Raw genomic sequence first — 22719 nt, 5'->3', positions numbered from 1 at the left:
GCATGGATAACGAACAATCACAGCTAAGATCTGGGGAGAGAGGGAAGGTTTTGCTGGCATCCAGTGATGGTTCCAGTCCTCCTCTCTGCCACCACCACCTTGTTTCGGGCGAAGTTCCAGCCTTGGAGCCTTTTATAAATGAAGATTTAGTGGGAACTCTAGGATTTTAGAAAGGAGCACAACGTTTTCTGTCGTGATGGAAAGCAATGTTGTTTTACTGTTTTGGAAGCTTTCCTTGCTGACAAAGTTGAAAGATTAAAAAAGCAAACAAAAAAACATAGTGAAGATAGGAGCTAAGGAGACAGGAGGAATGCAAATCACAGAGCAGTGTCTAAACGCTTGTTTGTGAAGAAAATTTAGAGAGCTGCTGAGGTTCTTTGGAGCTTGGCAAAATCTCTTACCTTTGAAATTCATTTTCTTTCTCTCTCCCTCACCCCCAAGCTGTGCAGCAGATGTTTAGGTTGTATTTTTTTTTTTCCAATTTTTTTAAAGCTGGTGGCAAAGTTTGTTACTGCTGAGACAAATCTTACTGCAAATCTGTTTTGACTGTTTTTTCCTTTTCTCCAGCCCCAGTTTATCTGCCTTTTCAGGCACACACCTTCAATGAAATCTACAGTATTTTCATAACTCATCTTTCATATACAGTGAAATCTCTTGTTTAGTTGTAGTGCTGGGGAAAATATTATTTCAGGTGCAAAATGGTGCAAAAATGTTCAAGAAGTTCTTTTCTCATGTTTTTGCACCGTAATTCAACTGATAACATGAAGACTTTCCTTGAGCTGTTTTTGCGGCATTCATGGGCTTGATGCAAGAGTGAAAACACTGGAATGATTTGCATTCAAATGTCTTCTGTAATGGAGAAACTGAGCACATTTTCTTACTCTGTGGACTGGAGTTTGATTATTGTCACTTGGATCTTTTTTGGAGCCTGAATCCAGCTATGCAATTTTTGTCATATATTTTTTATGATTCCTCCTAGGTGTGCTTATGTCTATGAGTCATCATATTTAATTTCCTTTAACCTGCAATTTGAAATGTTTCTTGAATATTTTAAATATTTCATTCTCTTCGGCTTCTGATGCAATTTCTTCAAGCCAGGACTGGTGCACGACAGCAACACTGTATAGGAATGGGAAACCGTCTGGGTTGGTCCTGGAATTGCACTGCTTCTGTGTCACTGCTTCATGGATAGGGAGGCAACATTTCTCTTTTTGTGTGTGTTTCTTTTTGTTTATTTGTTTTGCTTTCCTGTCAGCTCATTTCTCCTCTCATTTAGCTGGGGGAAAGGCTAAAGTTTATGAAAACTTTCCTGAATTCAGCCTGGTGTGTACTGTAAATGTTGGATGTGGCGTATAATACTTCAGCTCATGGATTCTTCAAACTGATTATTTTCCATTTTAATTCCTACTTTAGATTGTCCTGGAGAACAGTAGTCGAGAAGACAAGCATGAGTGCCCATTTGGACGAAGTAGCATTGAGCTGACAAAGATGCTGTGCGAAATACTGAAAGTAGGAGAGCTGCGTAAGTTGGCCTGTTTGTTTGACATCTAAGAAACATTGAGTGAGCTCAGTGATACCTGAAGTTTATTTCAGTGCAAGCATTTCATTCTGTGAATCATTTCTCGTTATGGTTACGAGAAATACCAGCACTTCGAATGACTCTGCCTTTTCTGTCTCTCATACTAATTTGCTGGCACTCCGTGAATGAGAGTGGACTAGAGGAAATGGGCAGCTGATTTTTGAATTTCTTCTGCGTGAAGCAGGTCTGTTGCATCATTTCCAGAGAGGTATGCTCATGTCCCACCGGGTGACTTAGTTATCCTCTGTGCAGACTTCTTTCTCTTACTGTTCCATGGGCTTGTCTTTAGGTTATTTTTTTTGAGTAGTACAATCATTTGTCGTGGGATTGCTCATCGAAATGGACACATCCTGTTTCCTCTTATATATCACAGAATCACAGAATTTCTAGGTTGGAAGAGACCTCAAGATCATCAAGTCCAACCTCTGACCTAACGCTAACAGTCCCCACTAAACCATATCCCTAAGCTCTACATCTAAACGTCTTTTAAAGACTTCCAGGGATGGTGACTCCACCACTTCCCTGGGCAGACTGTTCCAGTGTCTAACAACCCTTTCGGTAAAGAAGTTCTTCCTAACATCCAACCTAAAACTCCCCTGGCGCAACTTAAGCCCATTCCCCCTCGTCCTGTCACCAGGCACGTGGGAGAATAGACCAACCCCCACCTCGCTACAGCCTCCTTTAAGGTATCTGTAAAGAGCGATAAGGTCACCCCTGAGCCTCCTTTTCTCCAGGCTGAACAACCCCAGCTCCCTCAGCCGCTCCTTGTAGGACTTGTTCTCCAGGCCCCTCACCAGCTTCGTCGCCCTTCTCTGGACCCGCTCAAGCACCTTGATGTCCTTCTTGTAGAGAGGGGCCCAAAACTGAACACAGTACTCGAGGTGCGGTCTCACCAGAGCCGAGTACAGGGGGACGATCACCTCCCTAGCCCTGCTGGTCACACTGTTTCTTATGCAAGCCAGGATGCCGTTGGCCTTCTTGGCCACCTGAGCACACTGCTGGCTCATATTCAGCTGACTATCAACCAGGTCCTTCTCTGCCTGGCAGCTCTCCAACCACTCATCTCCCAGCCTGTAGCTCTGCTTGGGGTTATTGCATCCCAGGTGGAGGACCTGGCACTTGGCCTTGTTGAACTTCATGCAGTTGACCTCAGCCCATCGGTGCAGCCTATCTAGATCCTCCTGCAGAGTCTTCCTACCCTCAAGCAGATCGACACACGCACATGGCTTGGTGTCATCTGCAAACTTACTGAGGGTGCACTCGATGCCCTCATCCAGATCATCGATGAAGATATTAAAGAGGACTGGCCCCAGCACCGAGCCCTGGGGAACGCCACTAGTGACCGGCCTCCAACTGGACTTGACTCCATTTACCATGACTCTTTGGGCCCGACTGTCCAGCCAGTTTCTAACCCAACGAAGTGTGCACCAGTCCAAGTCAAGAGCAGCCAGTTTCTTGAGGAGAATGCTGTGGGAGACGGTGTCAAAAGCCTTGCTGAAGTCAAGGTAGACCACATCCATAGCCTTTCCCTCATCCAACCACTGTGTCACTTTGTCATAGAAGGAGATCAGGTTCGTCAAGCAGGATCTGCCTTTCATAAACCCATGCTGACTGGGCCTGATCACCTGCTTGCCCTGCAAGTGCTGCGTGATGACTCTCAGGAGGATCTACTCCATGAGCTTCCCTGGTACTGAGGTCAAACTGACAGGCCTGTAGTTTCCCGGGTCTGCCCTCCGGCCCTTCTTGTAGATGGGCGTCACGTTTGCTAGCCACTAGTCAACTGGGACCTCCCCCGATAGCCAGGACTGTTGATAAATGATGGACAGTGGCTTGGCCAGCTCCTCTGCCAGTTCTCTCAGTACCCTTGGGTGGATCCCATCTGGCCCCATTGACTTGTGCACATCCAAGTGCCGTACCAGGTCACCAAACAGTTCTTCGTGGATAGTGAGGGCTATGTAAATATGGATATGTAAAGCTCTACATAAACACCAGATATTATATGTATCATTTACTCTAACACTGTGATACAAAATACTGTATTTTAATACAGAGTAAACGAGCATTCTGTAAAGCTGTCTTTGGCTTCGATTGCAGCCCCCTGCCAAATTGTTAGATACTATCAAACAGAAGAGCGTTTCTGTATCTTCATTAGTGTAGAGAGATGGTGTTTATCTATATATGTAAACTTAAGTTATCCATCAATAATGTTTTGGGTCCTGCTGCAGTCTGTTTGGCAAACACTACCACAAGTTTCATTTTCACACTGCATGAGCAGGGGGCACAACAGAGATGCTTGTTTTCCTTCAAGATTTTTTTCCCCCTAATAAATGCTTTTCTTTTACCTTTACGCTGAAGTCCACAAAATATAATGAGAAGAGCAACTCAGGAAGCAGCAAACAAGCATATAGGTATCATTGGTTCTTGTTTCTAACAGCTCTTCAATAGACGTCAAAAGCACTGTTTTAAGTGTATGATTTGACTGTTAATACATCCAGGATTTTTAAATGTGGTGTCTTGCGAGAATTTATTGACCGAGGGGAAAAAACTCTTTGTGCTATAGGACGGGCTAAAACCCATGCATTGCTTACAGCTTCCAAATTGATACTCAGTATTTGACAGACCCAGACAAATGATATGATGCTTACTTTTGAGTACCATACCAAGTATACCAGTTATTAAGGATTGCACTCACTATGTCTATAAATGAACAGCTTAGCAACTATTCTAGATGTCTTCAAAAGCAAAAATATGTTGTGTAAGGTGCAGACTGCAGCAGATACATCTCCCTCAAAATTACTTTATTGCTGCAGTTGAGGTGTCTAAAGCCAAATTATCCATGATAGGTCTGTCTGATTTTTATTTTTTTTTTTTGTCCTAGTAAATGTAGGAGGGACATACCTTGCCAAAGCTGTGAGGCTATTTGGATTAAGTGCTAAAGATTAATTTTGTTTTACTTCTGTAAATACACAGAAAAATACCTGAAATACTGCTTCGTGTGTGATGTCTTTTGTAGATGTCCCATCCCTCCATGGGATTTGCAGTGCATTTTGCTACTAAGAAAGATGATTGATCTAGGAGTGAGCCAGGTGTCTCAGACTTCTTCCTTGCCTGTGTCATGAGAAGTCATTCAGTAAATAAATCTTTTTGCCACAGACACATTTGTCCACATGCGGGGGCTATTAGATTGTTTGCCATGTTGGGTACTGTTTGTTCTGATTGCTTCTAACTTCTGGAGATAAAAGCTTTCATGTTTTAAATTTTTCATTTTTCTGGCCTTTTCAAATAGGGAATGTGAATTAAAAAAAAGAGGACTTGGTATGGCAGCTTTGTTATCATATAAAAAAAATATGAAAGGAAAGTTATTTTTGCTATCTTATTCATTTTAGAAAGAAAAGTTTGTCATCACTCATTTAGAGTATCATTCACTTGTAAATAAATACTGTATTGCTGAATAGGATTGGACATATTAAAAATCAGTAGCTACAGTCTAGGGCAAAGGTGTCCCTGGTAGTTTGTATATGTTATGTTTCAAAATATGCATTTAGGCTGCTAGTGTTTCTATAGAAATTCATAACTAGTCATTATTGCACAGGAACACAGAACTTTTTTTCTAATAGTTTCTGAAGTGTATAATTTAAAAGCCACAATAAATTACCTTTTATTCATGAAATATTCAGCAGTAGAAAATTTCCTGAAGTGCAGAGTAGATAAATGCTACTAGACTGTCCATTATTTATGAAGAGTATTTTCATGGTGATTATACCGCCCTTGTTCCATTGTATTGAATACCTTCAGGCAAGAGGAAGGCATTTTACCATTTCTTTTTGGTCCTTTCAAGCACTGCATTCATTCCAGAAAAGGACTCAGAAGAAAATGTGAAAGGTTTGCCACTCCTCCAGATTTTGCATTTCTCCAAATCCAAGCACCAGACTTCTTCACTCTTTGACTTTGGTTCCCAAATGTTCATAACTCAGAAATTCATTTCTTCTTCAGCAATGCACTTAAGCACACGTTTAATCTTGTGCAAGAAAAGAAAGCTCAAGTATAAGCTGTGAGCTGAAAATATGTTAACTGCTTTACAGAGGTGGACCTGTGAAGCAGAAGAACCAAAAACTTGGGAGGAGTGTTGGTGTAGTGTTTAGGTAACATGGAAGTTATTGAAACATATGTAAGTCAGTGAAATCTCTGAATCTGGGAAGAGTGGAATATTTGGCTTAAATCTTTTAATCTTACTTAACTGTTGCTGTTAGAAAGGCATTGAAGAGAATGGCTTTAAGGACTACTTGCCAAGACACTCACCTTGGCAAATGCTTTGATAATTCTCCTTTCTCCACTAATAATTTCCTTTGTACACCTTGGATAGCAAGCTGATTTGCGTCTTGTCCTCTGTGTCTTAGAGCTGACATCAGCCAGTAACATTCTCACCCCAGCGTTCGCACTCTTTCCCCTCCTACAGCGCCTTGACGCTAGGCAATACTGGTACATGGGCAAATTCACAAAGAGCAGATAAAATAAGGCCTTCCATATTTCGTTCTTAGTAGCTATGAAAATTAAGGTAACCTCCACCTTCCCTCTTCTTTCTGCAGGTTTTGGTATGTGACGTAAGTGCTTAGAGGAATGCCTCCTAAACAGTCTGCTGGCGTTGCAGGGAGACAGTAACACTGCAGATAAATACAAATAATAATAATAAAAAAAGAAATACCAGCTTGTAGCCAATAGATGAAGAGTAGATTAGTGATGTGTGCAGACGGACAGCTTTCCTCAGTGCTGCCACTGTTACAGTCTGAATATGTTTATATGCCAATATCATTGCATGCCTGGAGCTATTCTATATATAAGGCATGTCAGACCTTGAGTATTTTTAGTGTATTTTTGAGCAGGACACAGATGTTGAACTGAAAATGTTCCCATGTGATTTTTTTGATGGGTGGTGTTTAGGGGCTTTAGCAAAAATCAGCACTCAAGCTTTGTGACAGACCGCAGGGATATATGCCACATGTCAGAGAATATTTGTCCTAAAGCTTTTATCAGATGACTTCTTCGCTGGGTTTTCTTGCTTTCTTATTGTGGAGAATTTAATTGTCATGGGCTTCTGTTAGACTTGATCCATTTATAGTTTTTTTTTTCCTCAAAGGAGAAGATGTAAATGTCAACACGTTATAATGCCCTTGATGCTGTTCATACATGTTCTTGGTATGGATTACTCATAGCAATTATTGCCCAGGTTGCAGAATTGAATTGGTTCAGAAATTCTTACGTTATTGTCCCTTTATCAAATAGATCATGCTGAGTACTTAATAGGTATATAGTGCTGTGCCTGCCGAGATGAAGGTAATCAAATCTCATGCTTCAAGGAGTAAGCTGATTGCTGCAAGGGTCAGGAAGCACTTTTTCATCTTTGCACAATCCACAATGTGCATTGTAGGATTTTTCTGTTAATCTTTCCCTGAAACCATACTGGTCACTGCAGGGTCAGCATTCTAGACTTGAGGACTCATGTGGTTCGATTTTTTCGTTGACAGCAAATCCAATGTTTTTATAGTTGAATGTCATATATAATTTTTTTCCCCTTGTTTGAAAGGTAATTGCCTTGAAAGGTAATTTTTACCTTCTCCTTCTTTTCTTAAATTTAAATAGAATAAACCCCCTGAAATAGAACACTAAAAATATCTAATTTTATTTACTGAGGTTTCTTCTTGCAATTTCATCTTCTGGAGACTGAAGCACTTTAGGAGTCAGGAAGTGTATGTTATGAAACTGAACCACTTTTCTTACCAAGGAGGTTTTAGTAAAAGGTAGCAAATTTTCTTTTTCATCCTGAACTTTTGATCCTATCTTTAGAACATAATGAAATAGTTATAAAGAAATCATAACCTCCTTTGTCTTAGCTTTTCAGTGCATTCATTCTCATATATCCACCTCTTTATTCTCTTGCTCAAACAATCACCACATCAGGTAACACCCAGTCAGAGCAAAAATTCATCAGATCTCAAGTGAAGGTCACAAGATAAACACCATTCAGCTAACTCTGAAAACAATCAGTAGCAGTGGAGGGGGAGGTGGGGAGGGAAAACCTAAAATCCATATTGATCTTGAGTTTTAAGGGCTACTTTGGAAGCATTACTAGCAAATTAGCCATTCCTTACTTTAGGGGTATTAAATATGCTTGTCCTTCTTAATGCAAAGCCAGTAACTTGTGGAGTCATCTGAATTGTACTTTTGTACAACAGCAGAACATCAGTCTTTGTCAAACAGTCCTTGTCCTGTTGGCACAGTCCCTCTGAAAAGAGAATAAAACTCCCTTTCCCTAGGGAGATGCTCTTTTTTTTTTTTTTTTTTTTTTTTTTTTACTTGCTCTAAAAAATCTTAATCTCTGCACGCTTATGGTAAATTGTGATGTTCTTGCAAAGCATCCGGTGTAATCTCTGAGAACATGAGCAGCTGCAGGCACCTTTTGAGCAAGATGATTTGGTTTTACCTATGTCCTGAGGGATAGTGAGACAGATGTTGGAACATTGCTTTCTACATGTGGCACTGTTAGCTTCAAAGTCAATACAAAGTTGGCTGCTGGGTCAGTCAGCTAGCCACCCCACTCATGTTTTTCCTATTGTCTATAGCCATATGTCTGCTTTTATAAGTCTTTGATCTCTTTGGAGCAGGGTTTATAACTTGTTTCATATGTGCAAAGTGCTTAATCTTATGGTGGGTGTCCTGAATACAGGATTCCTTATGTCCTTTAAAATTACATTTACTTAATTTTCAATAATATTATTCATACAATAAGCATGAAATGTGGGAAAAAAAAATGGACACTTAAGGGCAAGAAAGATGCATGGATGGAAAAGATTTTCTAGAAATCAATTTATTTTTCCAAAGACAACAAAGAGGTAATACGATTAGGTGTGAAGAACTCTCTTATCTGGTAATGAAAGGGACAGGAAGATTTGGAAGTTAAGGCCTGATAAAATCAAATTGGGAATAAGGTGTAGACCTTAGCTGCTGAGGATGCTAAACTAGGGAACTAGCAGAACAAAGGTGAAGAATGATGGGGAGAAAGAAAAATCTTGGAGTTGATTTCCTGTAATTAGTGGAAGCTATGGCTTTAGCTAGCTTGATATCATGGTAGAATAAAAGCTGTAATTTCTCTTAATGTGGTCACTGGAACCAAATTTTTTTTTTTTTAAGCTATACGGATGATGTAGTAACATTTAAGTCTAGGCTTGTGTGTGAAAGCAAACCAGGCGATGTGGATAGACTGGATTATTGCCTTAGAAAAAAATGGGGATTAAGTACAATCTTCAAAATGTGTCCCATTTTGAAAACTCTGCATCTCTTCCTGGCATTGGGGAACTGTTCAAGCTTTTAAAGTTCCCCTCTGCCTGCAGGTTTGCAAGTTCCTTCAGACAGCTTAGGTATAGCCAAATATTTTTTGCTTTCCTGGAACAATTTGTGGACATTTTGAGGGTTGCTCTTTGTTCAGTGACAGGTTAATGCTGAGCAGATTGTACTTAAGAGAAAAATAATCTTGGAATCAATTCTGGGCCTCCTTATTTCACTTTTGTTATTATTTTATAAATACAGATTTGTTAAAAATAGCCAAAGTCTTCTAGATTTCGCAATAAGTTGTGCTTAAAATTTGCAGTAACCTCTCATGGTTTCATAGCTCTTCTATGCAGTAGGCTGAAAATTTTGCAATTGCTATGTTTAAAAGAGGCATATAGTTGCTAAGTGAATTGTACATAGAATCAAATAAGTTGTAAAAGCTCAGCGTTGCTTTAATAGCGACTTTCAGTGTATCTATCTTGTTGCTTTGTATGTTTCAAAAATGTTTGGGCAACGCTAAAGGATATTCAGGATGGAAGCAGAAAGCTTTACAGGTGAAAAAAGAGGGACTAGAGGTTTTGCTGTATGAAAAAAGATGGAATGATTTGGGGGTTTGAGGACAAATCATTAGCCGGTTGTCTGCTAAAATGAGAACCAGCATTTACTGTTCAGTAGCCGTTGTTCCTGAGACAAAGCTGTACTAGCAAAGGATAGAAAAGTGTGCAGTGTTCTGACAAACACATGAGGTTTTGCAAGTAACATTCCTTTTCTTGAGCAAGTGAATACCCTTGTAACAACCTCTTGCTGAACTGGCTCTGAGGTAGTGGATATACTAAGTGTCCCAGGTGGTCCGACACATGGAGCTTCATGGATGTTTGCATGGCACTGGAGGCACTTTTGGATTGCTATTGACTGGGTAGTCGAGTCCTCTGTCAGAAACCTTTATTCTCTTAGGCTTTTTACCTTTGTTTGGTAATTTGTCTTTTTTTTTTTTTTTTTTTTTTTTTAACTTTTTCTGACTCACAGTAAATACCTTTTTAAAAATCTGCATGTGTGAGGGGAGCTTTAGAGCTTTAAAGTTATTTAAAATTCAGATTGTCAGGCTTCCAAGGAATGAGATCAGGTACAATGTCCTGATGTAGTACTAACCAAGGGTAAGGCAGGCACAGAACAGTAGAGTTATGTTTCTTTGAAGCTTTTCTCTGGTTAGCACATCCCGCTTCTCCTACTGCATGCTGTGTGTTGTAAACATGCTGTTTGTGTTTGCTCAGGAAGACATGATGGTTCCTTCCATTGCTTGGACTGAACAGATAAATAAGGATGTTCTTGGTGGGGGGACGACAAAGCAGAGAATAATACTCTTTTCATATAATCACACTTAATTTTTTTGTCAATCAAATGATTGTACCACCTGATACTTTGGCAACCTACTTTTTATACTGACTGATCATATACCCAGTTAAAATGGGGGAACCTTTTTAAGGAGGGGTCATTGCTGATTCCTGATGAATTAAAAAGGGCATGTCCTTGATGTATTTCTTTGTATGAGTTTTTTTTCTCAGGGAGTTGATCAAAACAGCAAACAAAACAGAGTAGTGAAAGTCTAGATCTTAATATATTTTCTTTATCTGTCTAGCAGTACTTTAATATAAAACATCTTACTGCTTATGTACGTTGTTTTAAGGTTTTACTGTTTATGCTCTGTGTGTGCAAGTAAAAGTAACAGTAAAGGTGAGTAACCTGAAGGATTGGATCCACACTCTGAAGGTGATGTGGATATTTAACATTGAGTTACTAACGTTGCCTACGTGTTGAAATACCATCTGTCACTTTGGTTTCCACTGAAATTCTTGCTAATGAAAAGTTTAAGAAAATTAGCTTCTAACAACTAAATTTCACTTGCCCTTCATGAAGAAATATAAATTAGCTGGAACTGTGATGGGAGAAAGCTGTAGACCCTCAGGCCTTTTACAGACCACAGAGATGTTCGTGTTTCAGCATGAGCTTTTAATTGTGCAGCAGTCTGTTTCATGATGAACGATTCAAAGAGTGAGTAAACCACCCTTGAAACGGTCTCTTTAGCTGTACTTATTTACTTGGCATTTGGCATTCTGCATACCTGGGTTAGCAGAAACTTTGCAGCAGGTGTTTAAATGTGATGAATGCATTTTCAGGGCACGTCTTTATGTATGACAAGAAAGTGAATTGCTTGGTTTGTAAAATGTCTGAACAATTTAAGCTGAAGTTTTGTCATGGCCACCTTGTGTGAATCAAAAAATAATTTCAGTGTAATTCTTAAGTAAAAGTTTTAATGCCTCTTATTAAGAGAGGGTAAGGACAATTCCGAATTTTGGGAAAGAATTCCAAATAACCTGGAGAGTTGACTTATGATACTAAAACAAATGTAAACGTGATTTTGTGTCATGGAGTGGAGCCAGGGGGCAAATCCTGGCTCCTAGACAAGTTTTCATCAGGATCTCACCTCTCCCCATCAGCAAGGTAAGAAATATCAGGGCTGGTGGAGCCAGGCCTGGGTCTCAGCCTACCCTCTTGTGAGAGCCTGGGGCTGGCCACATGCTCTCCTCCCCAGTACCTTCCTTGCCCTGGTTGCATAGAGCTGCTCACAGGGCCTGCAGGGCACTTTTCCAGCATGCTGCTGGCTCCTTAGGGATGAGAGTGCAGTGCCAGGGTGGCATCTCCTGAAGGAGAAACCCTGTGACCCTCCAAACAGGACCTTTGCTGCCGGTGCCAGGCCCAGGGAAGGGACGCTGGCAGGCTGGGAGCAGAACTGGCTTCTGGTGCTGCTGGCCGGGGAGATGGGGATGGAAGAGTCCCCAGAGCGTTGTGGTCCTCACAACTGCTAAGATGGGATTGCACTTCCTTAGTTAATTACAACCCAAGTATTCACATTCATCACATGTCCCTGTTCTCCACAGACTTAAAGCCATTTATTTTACAGCTAGCATAGCTAGAACTTCTATTTCATTATTTTGTGATAGTTTTGACAGAGGATGGCCCTAGTTCTTCTCAAGGGCATCTAATTCTTCTCATACGTATCAGTATGTCTGTCCGTACTCTCAGGACAGGCCCTCAGATAAAGCAGTCTCCCATAACTCCTTCTCACCATCTCTTGGGCAAAGTAGAGCTGTACTCTTCATATGCACAAGTTGTGTGACTCTGTATGCTGATAAATCATTAAGGGAATTGTAATTAAATGCTGCCTACTCGAGGAGCCTGTCACAGTAGGGAATTTATTAATAGGGAGGTGTGCATGCATGCACCCATACAGACTCCCAGTCTTTGTCTTTGAAACCAGGTTGTCGTATGAATTTAGGCTCCCATAATACTTTGTTTCGTGTACTAGGGATATCAGAACAAAATGAAACTCTTTGTGGGAAGTTATTAGATATGTGAATGATTTTTTAATGGAGGAGTTGTTACCTGCCCCTGCGCTCCTTTGGCATGGAGAGTTGTGACTTTGTTCTGGATCTTTGCAAGTTGTTATTGAAGGAAAAAAATGTGGCTCAAGTTAGAGATGTTGTTGTTGTTCTTTTGCCTTCAGTCTCGTTTATTACTGATGTATGTAAACAGGCTTTATCCTTCTTGCGGCTTCAAATGCTGTCTTAACAAACTTCTGGCCTCTAGCACAACTAGGTCTTAACTCTTTCATGGCCAAGCTTGCTTTTTCTGGTCCTTTTTATTTTTTATGCACACAGCTTGCTAATATGCTTGCTAACAATGCCCCAGAGTGGCTGGTGGGCTCTTTTTTTCTCTCCTAATTATCACTACAGAGTATCAATTTATTTATTCTATTGAGTATCCAAGGAAAGACCCATCACGCTCTCTTCACATCAAAGAGACACTTGATGACAGACACTTAAAAACAAAACAAAACAACAACAAAAAACACAGCACAATTATAGCCAATATTATGATGCTTTATGAAGCAGTTGATAAGGAGCTAAGGAAAAGCATTGGACTCTAAGGAAAAGCATTGGACTCTTTGTTCATCTGAAGTAGGTTATCAAGACTCAAAATACGATTGCTTGTGTACTTATAACTATGAAAGCTTATTGGCACGATGTTGACTTTCTTAAACTTCTTGCAATAAGTCCTGTGGTTAGTGAGTCCTTTCTTTGGTTGCTCTTTGACTGGGTGCTTTTAATTTGAAGTTTTAAGCCTCAGCACAGAATATAGCTGGTACTTGAGCAGTAAAATTAAAAAGCAAAACCTCTAATATCTTGATCTTTGTGCCCCTGCAAGCACTCAGTGAGAATTAAGTGTCAAATTTACCAAATCAGAAAGCAAAATGATCACCTTATAACCATACGTTTCAAGTGTGTACACCTATGTAGGAAAAGTTACCAAAAGGCATAAATGGGAGAAAGATTGGCTTGGCCATAGCAAAGGAATGCTAATGCTAAACTAGTGTTGTATAAAGCAGAGCATATTATCAAAATAGATGAAACCATTTTGGAGGAGGAAAAAAATCAGAGCCAGTAATGTTGAATAGAAATTATAAGGGAATGAATGGTTTTCCACAGAAAAAAAGTTTGAGTGTAGCTATCCAGGCCCTAAGTAAATTAATCAGAAAATTCTAAAGATGATTTAGTCCTCAGCTTTTTACTTCTATTGCCTGTTTCTCTCCAAGACTTAGTTTCTCAGATAATGTTTTATGAGGAGCTTGTGATCAACTTGGAGTAATTCCCATAGGGACCAGCTGAAGGTGCTGTGTGATCTCATTATTCTGGTAACGGCTGATGGTGATATTGTTTGCCTAATTTAATGCTGTAGGGTCTGATGTTCTTGTAGTCTGGAAAGTTCACTGTCTTTTCATATAATAATCCATGATCAGGTTTGTCATAAGCCTATCATCTGAAAGGGCTGGAGGGTCACAAGTCTACAATAATATTTTATTTATGTGCTATATGTAAAGGCATTGAAAATCTTGAGGATTCTTTGTGAGGTGGTATTGTGTTTTACGGACAGATATTTGGTGAATCCTCTTCATTTCCTTCAGCTTTCAACAGCAGAGCCATCAGCTGCCCCTTCATTTCCTTCCCCTCAGGTATTGTGAAGGGTAATTTTAATACTTATTTCCCTGCATTTGAAAATCAGACATCTTGATTTTTGTGAACACCTAGCATAGCTGCAGGAATTGCAGTGCAGTTGGTCTAGAACTCAACCTGTTGTATTCTCTGGCTGTACTTTGTGTAATGCTGATGCGCTATTTATTTTTTTTTCTCTGTTTTTAAATAGCACACCATCATGTTTTAGGAATGTTTGAGTTGCATTTTCAATCTTTACCCTAATATTTGCATATTAATAAGCCATTGAAAAACATTGTGTAAGTTTTATATCATGGTGAATATATTATCAAATCAAATGGCCTTTAAGGGTAATTATAGAAAGCTACTAACAGCTAGGGAGATTAAACTTGACTTTGTTTAACTTTTCTCTTTTCCTGTACAGTGAAGTACCAAAGTCTTGGAACTGATGTAAGCATTTCAGTAATGTCAGAAAAATGTTGGAGAGGAGGCATATCTCACTGATTTTTTTTTCTTTCTTTTTTTCCACCAATATTTTTTTTTTCTGTAAAGTTACAGTTGTATATTTCAATTTATTATTTTATTTGTTCAAGTTGAGGACATAGAGCTATTCCAGGCTCTGCATCTGCAACCTAAAAAATAAATTTATATGTAAAAGGTATTCTCTTACCAGGCAATTGAGAGCAAAGGGAAGAGGCAGACAGATCTAAAAATCACATGATCTCTGTTGTTTGGTCCTTTTTAGACATGTTTTTTGAGATACTGTTCATGTGTTGGAATTTAGAAATATACAGTAGATATGCCAGTCTCACATGTTCTCTCGATCACAGTAGATTAGATGGAGTTTCAAGGTGATACCAAATATGGTGTGACATGAGAAAAACTGTTTTTTGGAACTTCTGACAGGTCTGGAACTTTGGATGCTTGGACTAGGTGATTGTAGAGGTCTTTTCAAACCTTAATGATTCTGTAATTCTGTTCTGTAGTTCTGGATTAGGCATAGGGAGCACTAGGTAATGATGGAGATGTTCAGCTGAAATTTTTGGACACAATCATAGAATCATAGAATGGCCTGGGTTGAAAAGGACCTTAAAGATGATCTAGTTTCAACCCCCCTGCTCTGGGCAGAGTTGCCAACCACTAGAGCAGGCTGCCCAGAGTCACATCAAGCCTGGCCTTGAATGCCTCCATGGATGGGGCATCCACAACCTGTCTGGGCAACCTGTTCCACTGCCTTAAAAAATAAGGTTTAAGATCTCATTGAATTTTTACCCCTTAGACTTGCCAGTTAGCTGCATTAGAAACATTGTCTTGTATTACTTAGCTTTGGAGAAGCTGTGCTGACCCTCAGACAAATTTACGCATCATCTCAGCACACTGGAATAGCTATTTCTGTCTCTGCTCACTGATAATGAACAAATAACCAACCATTTCCATCATCAGCAGTTTCTTTCCTCCTCTTTTCCACCCCCAGATTCCAGGGGTGGGTGGTGACAGCTTGAAGTGATTAGATATATTTTCAGGTACCTATTCATTTTGAAAATTAAAAAAAAAAAGAAAAGTGTTTCTCCTTGTCACTGCTGAATTATGAATTTTTAAATGTTTTTACAGATGCTTTGGTAAAGCTGGCACATTTATGTTGAACATAACTGGGCAAATTCGGGGAGGGGACCTGTTATTCACTCCTGTTTAAAACTACCTCTGCAGTGTACGTGTTCCTTTTGTTTTCCCATGAAATGAACTTCTGCAAAATCCAATATTACTGTACAAGTATTAATGGAAAGCAGATCTTCACATGCGTGGACAGTCGCACCACAAGTGGTGTGTTTTATTGGAGACTGGATTTTACTTAATACAGCAGGGTACTGAATTCCCAAAATGCCCTGCCAGAGCATTGGCATAGAGGCCATTATAAAGGATGGATACAAGATTTGATGTTGCTCTCAGGAATAGGTTATGCTCAGCACACATGTATATACAAAATGTGGCATTGCATAATGGCTAATTTACCCGGATATTAATTCTCTCTCCCCTAAATAAAAATTCTAAGTTGCAGTAATCCTTCACATGAACTCTTCCTGACTTGTAAAATTAATGTTTATCCATTCACAAAAGAGAAGTACTACCATATGATTTGCATAAGCAGTTGAATTACAGTATATATGTTGTGTGAGAAGTATTTATGATCCTGCCATGGTAAGGCAAAACCTATGCATTATTTTTGAAAAAGCAAGATACAAGAAAATCTAGACAAAAGTAAAGTGAATCTCCTTCCTCATGGGAAAGGGAAAAAAAATATTAAAGGGTGGGTTGACCTAGATTTGTGTGCAAAGCAAAATTGAAGTATTTTGAGGTATACAGCTAAATTTCTCCTGTACTGTTTTCATATGGGCACAGTTATGTGAGTATTGTTATGGTATTTTCCTACTTCGGCTCATTCTCACAAAGCTAAGCAACCCCAGTGCAGGAAGCCTTTACATTGGTATAACGAGTTCAGAATTGAACTGGGTTGTACTAGGTCTAAGAGTCTGTTTCCACCCTCGTTGTGTCTAAATGCTCTTACCTTCTCCCCCAGCAAACACAGCTTTGTACAGATGTGTCTATAGTATCACAAATTTTTCTGATCAATGAAAAGTTTGTACTTCATCAGCTTCCAAATTCGCTGTCGATAGTGCTCCACAGCTATCACAGCTATGTAAAAATTTGTTGTCCTGCATGCTCTTCCAGTATCAGTTTCACAGGAAAAAAAAAAAAAAAAAAATTTTTTTTTTCTTTAAAGCCTGACAAAAGCTAGGTAGTTAATCTACATTTCTTCTAACAGAATTAAAACTCAAGCAAAAATGACATTCTGTGCAGTGAGGTTTAATGTTGATGCCACCTGAGAAAGGGTATATTCCCAATACATTTTTGGGATTTCTCATTGTACTTTTCTCATTGTACGGAGCCGAGACATGTTCCAACTCCTTTCCTATCTTTTTGTATGTATAGCTTCTCTATGCCACCCTCAGTTTCTGATGCACAGAATGATGCCTCTTGGTAGCAATTAATGATTATATTCCTGTCAGGAAGCCCAAAATGCATTGGACAGCAGAAGAAGAGGCCTGAACTGTGCCCTACTGATGGTTTCAGAGAACCCAGTGACTTACCATATCTAGTATATCTGTCTTTCAAAAATAATAATTTATAATAATAATAAAAGTTCTTCCCTGGTACAGTTACATTAGGAAAAAAATTCATGTAGAGTAAGCCTTCTTTATTTCCTTTTTATCAAACATTCATTTGGAAGGGTATGCTTCTGTAAATCATCTCATTAGTGGCAGCCCATCTGCTCACATTTCTTCCGAGATAGCCTTACTCTTTTGCACGCGTGCATATACATGTACACAACACAAAGGTTTCCAGTTCCAGTCAGTGTTGATTCCCACTGGACTTCAGGCAGAAGGAGGAAGAGTAATGATCTGGGAAAAGGAGAGAAAGTTGCATGCACTTCAAAACTTGTATGGAATGGCCTAGCTCTTCTCCCTCATATGCCAGGCATATATGAGTAATGAGAAATTTTCTCAGTTAAGCTCTGGTAAGGATGGTTCTTATTGATTGTACCTGGGCTCTAAGGGAAGCAAAGCAAGATTTATTTTTCATGTGTTTATATATCATGGACTTTTTTATCCTATTTTCAAGTTGTGCCCAGCTCAACATGGAATGAAACACTCCATATGGAGTGTTTCAAAGAAATATTTGTTCTGATACCTTGAGTCTTGCCATATTTCCATCCACACAAGCCATATTACTGAACTTCTCGTGGCACTGTCCCTTTTATTGCAATTGGATGATTTGTTTGAGGTGGGAGGGAGGGAGTGTTTCTCCCTCATTTCTGTCTCTGAAATGAAAAGAATCGTACAGCAGTAGGATTTTCGTTTTCTGGATTCCATTTTATTACTTAGACATTTCTGAGCTGATGTGAGCTATGGCTTGAGAATTCCCAGGAGCAAGATTGCAGGTTTTTTTTTTTCCCTTTACCACCTGCGTTTCTCAAGTGCCAAAGGGTTTTATTACAGCCTGATCAGAAATCTCAGGAGCACCATTTACTTGGAGCAGATTGATGGTGTTCTGAATCTTGTAGCCTTACAAATGTATATTTATTCTTGTTTTGGTGCATGTAGAAAAAGCTGATTGTGTTTTTAAGATGCAAAATAACCTATTTAGTGACAAATCTTTAATGCTGATAAGCAACCTACTTGCATTTCTCACAGATGTATGATCCTTTCATTAAAACCCCCTTGGTATACATTAAACCTTGAATGTCTAAGGTCAGATCAAGGACATGTTTAACGTTCATTGATATGACTGTGACCTGTAATATTGCAGTATATTCAGGGAAAAGAGGAGGTGTAGAAAAAGTATTACATATATGGGACCTACTTCTCCAAAAATTTTAGCTCTCTGGTATGTCAGAATGATGGCTGTCATTCCTGTCCTACCTGACATGTGTTCGCATCATGGTAGCAGTGGCTCTGCAGTGGGTTATTCTAGGCTTTCTGGAGAAGATTTCATCTGGAGTGCATTGCATGCACTGGAAACTGTTTATCTTTTACATGAAAGCTTAAAAGTTGCATATGGTAGGGGGTGCATTTTAAGTGTGGTAGACATGGTTCCATCACAGCAAAAATAACTAGGAATTAGTCAGTGACTGAGGCTTTGTCCAGCAGTGACTGGTGGCTTTGAATGCCTCAGTTCTGGAGCGCTTTGGGGTTTATGGGCTCGATTTTCAGAGTGCCAAATCACCTTGTCAGAAAGCAAGGCCTTTGCTGCACTTTACCACCCAGAGGTAGAAGCCCCAGAAATTAACTTCTGAAAACTAAGATCAATGCACTTAGTAGAGATTTTTCAGTTCTTGAGACATTGACAGTCTCTTTGAAATACATTGTTTGAGTGCAGCTCTCTTCATCTAGGAAAAATGTAACACTGGCAGTATTAAGTATGATGGAGTCATTACTTCTGGAGGTGAAATATCACCGTTGTATCAAATTGAAATCTTTGTGCTGAGACATCACTTTCAAGGAAAATGCATGAGGCTGTCAGGATCTCATTTCCTCTTGATGAGTAGGGAATGCAGCCCCCTGGAACAGAAGGGAATATCCCAAGTAACCATGCAAACGCTGCGTTATAAGGGAGAAGGATTGCAGGAAGGGGGGGTGTTTGATGTACAATGTAAGCAGTGATGCTGACTGCATGTAAAAAGAAGCCAGCTTTCCCTTAAATGTAAAGTTTTTCTGTCCTTCCTTCCTGTCTCTTATATTTAAAATAACTCTTTCAGAATGTGGACTGGTCAGTTGGCCCGGAGATAATGATTTCTGGCAAGCCAGTTTAGCTTCTGTGTTGAATGAAAGTGGATTTGAGTAGATACATAGGGCAAGAAAAGGAAAACTGATGGATTTTGTGATGGTAGAAGCAGAAATCACATTCTTCTGTGCCACTCAGAAAAACAGAGATGAGCAGGTGTGGTAGAGGCACAGCTGGATGAGTAATTAATGCAAATGTGGCTAAGATGGCAAAGGGGAAGAGCTACTTTGTGTGAAAATGGGTTGAGTCTTCCTAATGTTGGATGCTTATAGACCCTCGCTGATTTATTAAATGATGCAGATTTGCCAGCTTGAGCTCACAAACTCCATTCCACTAATGAAATTTAATTTTTCGGTGTGTGACTTCTAATTGGCAGGATTATAACCTGCCTGGGATTGGCACTCTGCGTCTGGAGCCAGATGTTGCTGCGGCAGGTGTTGGAAGAGATTATTTAAATTAAATCTTGGCTGTTGAGGGCCTGCTTCTAGTCCAGCTTTTACTCAGTTAAGGCACATTTAAGAGAGGTGCAATGAATGTTATTTGTGCCGAAATGTTCTTGTAATAAGTCCTATCACTTCAGTCCTTTTGTAAGCTTTTAACTTCTGATGTGAAATTTTTCAGGTTTTTGTTTGTTTTACTTTTATTTTTCTCTCTTTTATATATATATAAAAATATATATAAATTTTTAAATTAAGAGAGAATTATAAATATAATTCTCTCTTTTATATATATATATAAATATATATATATACGTGTGTGTGTGTGTGTGTGTGTGTATATATATATAAAAACACATACCTTAATCCTATCTAATCCGGTTACTCTGAAGTAACTCAGGGCCAGAGCATTAACTCTCCCAGTGTCCTATCACTTATCAGTGCCAAGGGAGATGAGGTCATGCATGGGTACAGAGCTAGCTAGGGTTGTTTAAACAAAGCTTGGCAGCCCCAGGAGAGGTTTGATGTTGTAATTGCCTGAGACTGGAGTTGTGCATGTCACAGAATGCTGCCAACATGCACAGGCTGGTGCCACCTGGTTCCTGGGCTGGACGGCTTGGTCTGTTTCATGATTCATATGGACTGATGGCACAGGGTTACCATCTCAAACAACCAGAGCACATTTTCCTTTCAGCTCTTCGAAGTGACCAGTGATGTTTCTTCACAGTTGGTGTTTTTGTGGTGAATGTCTATACTGGTTGAGTATGTTCAAGGTTTTCATTCGTTTCTCAGTTAAAATCTGGATTTTTTTTTTTTTTTTTTTTGTGGGGGGGGGAGGGGAGGGGGAATTTTCTGTTCTCATCCAATTCTTTTTATTAGGATGGATAAATCAAGTTATTCACAGGACTCTATTGAGATAACAGTGACCATTATTATACAAATTTATTACTACCATAACATTATATATAGTACTCTATGTCATTAATTTTCAAAGTGTTTATATAAAGAAAAGTTCAATGTTATTACTGTGATCTTGTAGGTTACTCTGCTGGACATAATTGAAGTAATAAGAATATCTAGGCAATAGCCTCTTAATAAAGGCAGTATCACTGAAGTCTTAATGGATTACAGTGTGCCTGGAGTTCATGACGATGCACACTGGAATGAGAGTGCCTAGATGCTTTGCTTTGCTCTTGGGAGCCTCATCCTATTCCAGCATTGGTACTAGAATAAAAAGATGCCATGGACATGCTTCCCTTTTACTGACTTTAAAGGACAATTGACACACAGGGATAGTACAGGGCTCAATCAACAAAGTCTTTGTCTAAGGAAGCACAGGGGCACTGCCCTGCTTGGAGCCAGGTCTGAAAGGCACAACTTGGCATGGATGTAGACAGAAAACTAGTCTACAGACTAGATGCAGTGTTGATAGAAGGAAGCATGTCTTTGATATCTAGAGCTTGAAGCAGTCCTTGGCAAACAGAATTGCTTGGCTCCCCAGGGGTCTCTGAGCAAATACTTTGAGAATCAACGCTCATAAAAGATTATGGGGATGTGTTGGGGGTCTTACATTGGATTTTGCCTATGGAGTTTCTTCTCTTCCCTGCTCATGAAAGAACAGAAGACAAATTGGAAAAAAAAATACATGACTAAGCAATTTGAGGAATATATGGAATCTAATAAATAATCCTTTTAAAATAGGGTCCTTTGCTTATGGTAACGAGTGATCTAACTATGTCATGAGTTATTGAAAGACTAAGGGATCTCAAGCTAGATTGAGAAGTTTAGTTTCTTTTAAGAGCCAGTACGATTATTAATGCAAACAGTTATCTAGTCTAAGTATTTGCTGCCTGTTTGGTTGTTTTGGGAGTAGTACATTTCGAGTTGTCACTGAAAAATAAATAAATAAATAAATAAAAGAACAAACAAAAAAGGAAGAAGCTGTGGATCCCCATGCCTTGAAGTGCTCAAGGACAAGTTGGATGGGGCCCCTGCCCGTGGCAGGGGGGTTGGAACTGGATGATCTTTAAGATCCCTTCCAACCCAAACCATTGTATAATTCTATTGTAAGATTCACTGCAGGATAAAACATAAAAGGGCATGTTCTGTTTGTGTTGTTTCTTTTTTTTTAAATTTCTGTCTGGTGATACTATGCTAAATAATATACTTAAATCTGTAGCTGAAATGAGGTGATATAATTGCAACTACTGTGCATTTTTTAAAGGCAGGATGAGGGAAATTTCTTATGAGATGTTTAAAAAAAAAAAAAAAAAAGCTGGACTGTGCTTAGTTTCATCTCCTTTTCTTATAGCAGTTGTTTTTCATGTGTTCCAAGAACTATCCTAACTAGTTAGTGAAGGCATTCCTTGAAAGTGCTGTGTTCGCTTTCTAGTATAAATGTGCAAAGCTTCTCATTTAATCTCTCCTGCTAAAAGAAACTTGAGAGTGCTGATTCAGCAAAGTCAGTTTGCCTCGTTGTCCAGGAGGACTGTTTCTGAAGCAAAAGCATGATTAGAGTCTATTCTCCTAATTCAATGCTAGCTTACATTTTTGAAAGTATGTGAAAGATAATTACACTAAACTTAGGCACTTACCAGACACCTAAACCTCATGTACCTTCCAATTGTTTTATTAAACTGTATTTGCTGTCATAACCTTAACAGAGCATGCAGTTTCTTTGAAAGTCCTCCAAGGAGAATTTCCACTTCTCTAAGTCAGGCTTTAAACTGAGGCAGGATGCTTAACCCTTCCAGAAACAAAGGCATCAGTTCATCTTTACATCTAAACTCAGGAAGAGTATATAGAATTATTTTAGGGGGACTGGTTCATTAAGCACTTACAAATTTAGGTGCAGATCAGACACTGAAGTCAAATAATTGAACACACTGGTATCTGTCAAGCTTGGGTGTTTGTTTGGTTTTGGTATGTTTGGCTGTTTTCCTCCTTTTCTATTCTCTTGCTTCACTGCTTCTGTCTTCTGCAAGTTTCCAGG

The 22719-nt window shown here is 39.3% G+C and overlaps 1 protein-coding gene across 3 annotated transcripts in view; it reads left to right on the top strand.

Annotated features, from left to right (window-relative positions):
* The window catches only part of ELMO1 (engulfment and cell motility 1), a 313771-nt gene that overhangs the window by 155625 nt on the left and 135427 nt on the right, over positions 1-22719 (top strand). For all 3 annotated transcript variants that reach the window (XM_032181430.1, XM_032181431.1, XM_032181432.1), the window contains one exon: positions 1414-1522. In XM_032181430.1, the coding sequence (XP_032037321.1) occupies positions 1414-1522 (109 nt within the window). The remainder of the gene's footprint in view (positions 1-1413; positions 1523-22719) is intronic.

The sequence above is a fragment of the Aythya fuligula genome, chromosome 2 (genome assembly GCF_009819795.1).
Source record: "Aythya fuligula isolate bAytFul2 chromosome 2, bAytFul2.pri, whole genome shotgun sequence".
Lineage (NCBI taxonomy): Eukaryota > Metazoa > Chordata > Aves > Anseriformes > Anatidae > Aythya > Aythya fuligula.
The sequence above is the reverse complement of the archived record's forward strand: the minus strand, read 5'-3'. Positions and strand labels throughout refer to the sequence as shown.